At 31.3% G+C, this 2,769-nt stretch overlaps 1 protein-coding gene across 1 annotated transcript; it reads right to left on the bottom strand.

Moving 5' to 3' along the window:
- On the bottom strand, nucleotides 1,589–2,460 carry LOC107605730 (pathogenesis-related protein 5-like). Its single transcript, XM_016307699.2, has one exon. The coding sequence runs from the start codon at nucleotides 2,295–2,297 to the stop codon at nucleotides 1,590–1,592; it is 708 nt and encodes a 235-aa protein (XP_016163185.1). The 5' UTR covers nucleotides 2,298–2,460; the 3' UTR covers nucleotide 1,589.

Here is a 2,769-nt window from a genome sequence, read left to right as displayed (position 1 = left end):
TCCTAATTAATTAATACAATTATTTTATTTCAAAAAAAAAATATTTAGGAATATTAATTAAAATATAAAATTTATATTTTAATCATAAAAGAGGCATGATTCGAACTTGATTCAAAATTAATAGAGTACAAATAATAAATTCAATCCAAAAAATATGCCTTAGACTGAGTCAAATTTTTGAACACTCTAAGATGAATGATAAAGATATAAAGTATAAAATAGGATTTTTACTAATAACACAAACTTATCTATAACAAACTTTATTATTTTGTTATCTTCATTAAAAACTAAAATTACTTTTTGGATCCTATAAAACATATGCAGCTCTTTCAATTTCTACATATAGATTGATTAACTTGTTTACAAGTGTTCTTATTAATTAATAGTACAATTATCCCCAATTGAAATGTAAGTGGAAACCAAATAAAGCAAAAGAATTTGCCTTTTTTCTGTTTGATTTTGTTGGTTGCTTTTGCTTTATTTTCTAGCTTGCTTGGACCAATTGGTGTTTAAGGTTGTTCCTCTCTTTCTAAGTGGTACTGCTGTATTGATTTAAACATGCACCAAGAAGTTCAGACTTTAAAGATGTTCAAATTTATATGATATTTGCTAGACTCCATCAAGGGAAAACTATTAGTTTTCCATGGTGCTTTTTTCTTTAGTGTGTTCTTGATGTCAATAAATATTTACCATTATTATAAACTTTACTACTGTAGATACTGATTCATATAAATTGATGTCCTTGTTCATAAACGGTGAAAATAAAATCAAAATCCTATAGTCAAAGATGGTTGGTGCAGTTTATAATAATAACTGATTGCTTACTAAACAAAAAAAAATCAAAGTTAAAATCTTGTAACTCTGGCGAGATTAGGTTTAAAGGAATTATTCATAATTTATTGCTGGAAAATCCTATTATTTATTGTTATTTTCGATGTGATGGACCTTGGTTCAAATGTTTGTTATTTTCATCTGGTTATGTTTATAATATTATATTAAAATGAACTCGACGTCTCGACTTGAATGTTGGTGCTACTAATAAGAATCAGTGTATGTGTTCATCTTCATTGTTTAAAGTTTAATTTATTTATCAAACTAATAAGTTTACTTTTGCAACAAAAAAAATCTGGTTAAGATTTAGCCAAAAATAAAGATCACAAGGAAAAAAAAATATCAATAATTTGAGTTGATTTAAGCTATTTTCATAAGGCATTTTTCTTTTGTATTTTTTACTTGATCCTAAGAGAAAATATAAAATTACTCCTCTATAAATTTTCGTAGAACGAAAAATACAAAAAAGAAAAAAAAAACGTTACATAAAGATGCAACTCCTCAATTCTAATTAAATATGATTAAATTAATTAAAAAAAATTTAAATACAGTTAATTTCATGTGAAGTTGATAGGTGAGAATTTTTAGATAATAATTTAGTTAAATCTATCAAATCATTTAACGATTCTCAACTATCAACTTCATATAAAGTTAACTGCATTCAAGTTTTTCATCGTTAACTAATAAACCAACCACAAACACCCTTTCTTTTAACAATAACAACTATGTAACTAAAAAAAACCCAAGAGATTTAGGACTTATGAGGATTCTGTGGGGCAAAAGGTGATGGTGTAACTTGCTCCAAAACATGTACAAGTGCTTGAAGCATCATCATAAGCATAACTATAAGCTCTTGGACATGCAATCTTAAACATTTTTGAGTAATTTGTAGGTGGGCATGTCTGTGGTGTTCCGTGCTCTCCGGTGCAACAATACTCCGGACGGTTGAAGGCCGCACACGCGCTCTTGCATGCAACTACCAAACCGGTAACATCTTTTACCTGTAACTCCTTTGGACAGTTATCATTTAGGTCAGAAACGCAGCCAGCATATTGACAGTTACCGGTTCCTCCGGTTGCATGTACCCCCATAGGAACATTGTAACCGTCTACCAAGCTCACATCATAAAAGTCCATATTGCCATTGCCGGCATTTCCAACCGTGAACTCGGCCAGTGTTACCGGCGGAGCACCTCCGCCGATACACTTGAGGCCACCGAGACAGTCTCCGGTAGCACATTTGCCGTTACCGGTCCTATCAAAATTGCACTCGGTTCTAGCCCAAAAACGTCCTGACCAACCAGCCGGAACATTTGATCGGGCCGAAGAACCGGGTCTTAGAGAAAGATCGGTGTCAAGAATATTTGGGCCATTGCCGGAAAGACTTCCGGGCCAAACAGTGTATTTGCAATTGTTGCGTAGGGTGAATAATGTGGCTGATGCAACATTACCTGCCAATATATACATTCATGAGGTTTTTTTTTTTTTTTGGGACAAAAATAATCAAGTGCTTTGAATATAATAAGAAACCCAAGAATGCTGGCCCAAAAGTTAGTTAACCTTCTTTTTATTTTAAGGAAAGAAAAAGTTACAAGTCCAAAAAAAAAACAGGAAAGAAAAAGTTAAGGAAAAAGCTATGAATAAAAAAGAAAATAAGGCCCACCCAAAAAAAAAAAAGAAAGCTAACTTATACACATATATGCTATGTCATATGATTAACATATACTACATAAATATTAAGGAACAACAATGCTAGGAACCAAGAGGGTGCAGCAGAAAATCAGCCAAATGCTTCTGAGTTCTACGTTGTACTTATGCTAGGCATTAGGATGTTTCTTCTACTAAGTATCATAATGTTTTTTTCTCATAATAAATGAATGTTCTTTTATATATTTTATAAATTTTTTTATATACTAAGAATCGGAATTATTGGTATTGG

The sequence above is a fragment of the Arachis ipaensis genome, chromosome B06, assembly GCF_000816755.2.
Source record: "Arachis ipaensis cultivar K30076 chromosome B06, Araip1.1, whole genome shotgun sequence".
Lineage (NCBI taxonomy): Eukaryota > Viridiplantae > Streptophyta > Magnoliopsida > Fabales > Fabaceae > Arachis > Arachis ipaensis.
Note: the sequence above shows the minus strand (reverse complement) of the source record. Positions and strands in the feature narration are given on the sequence as shown.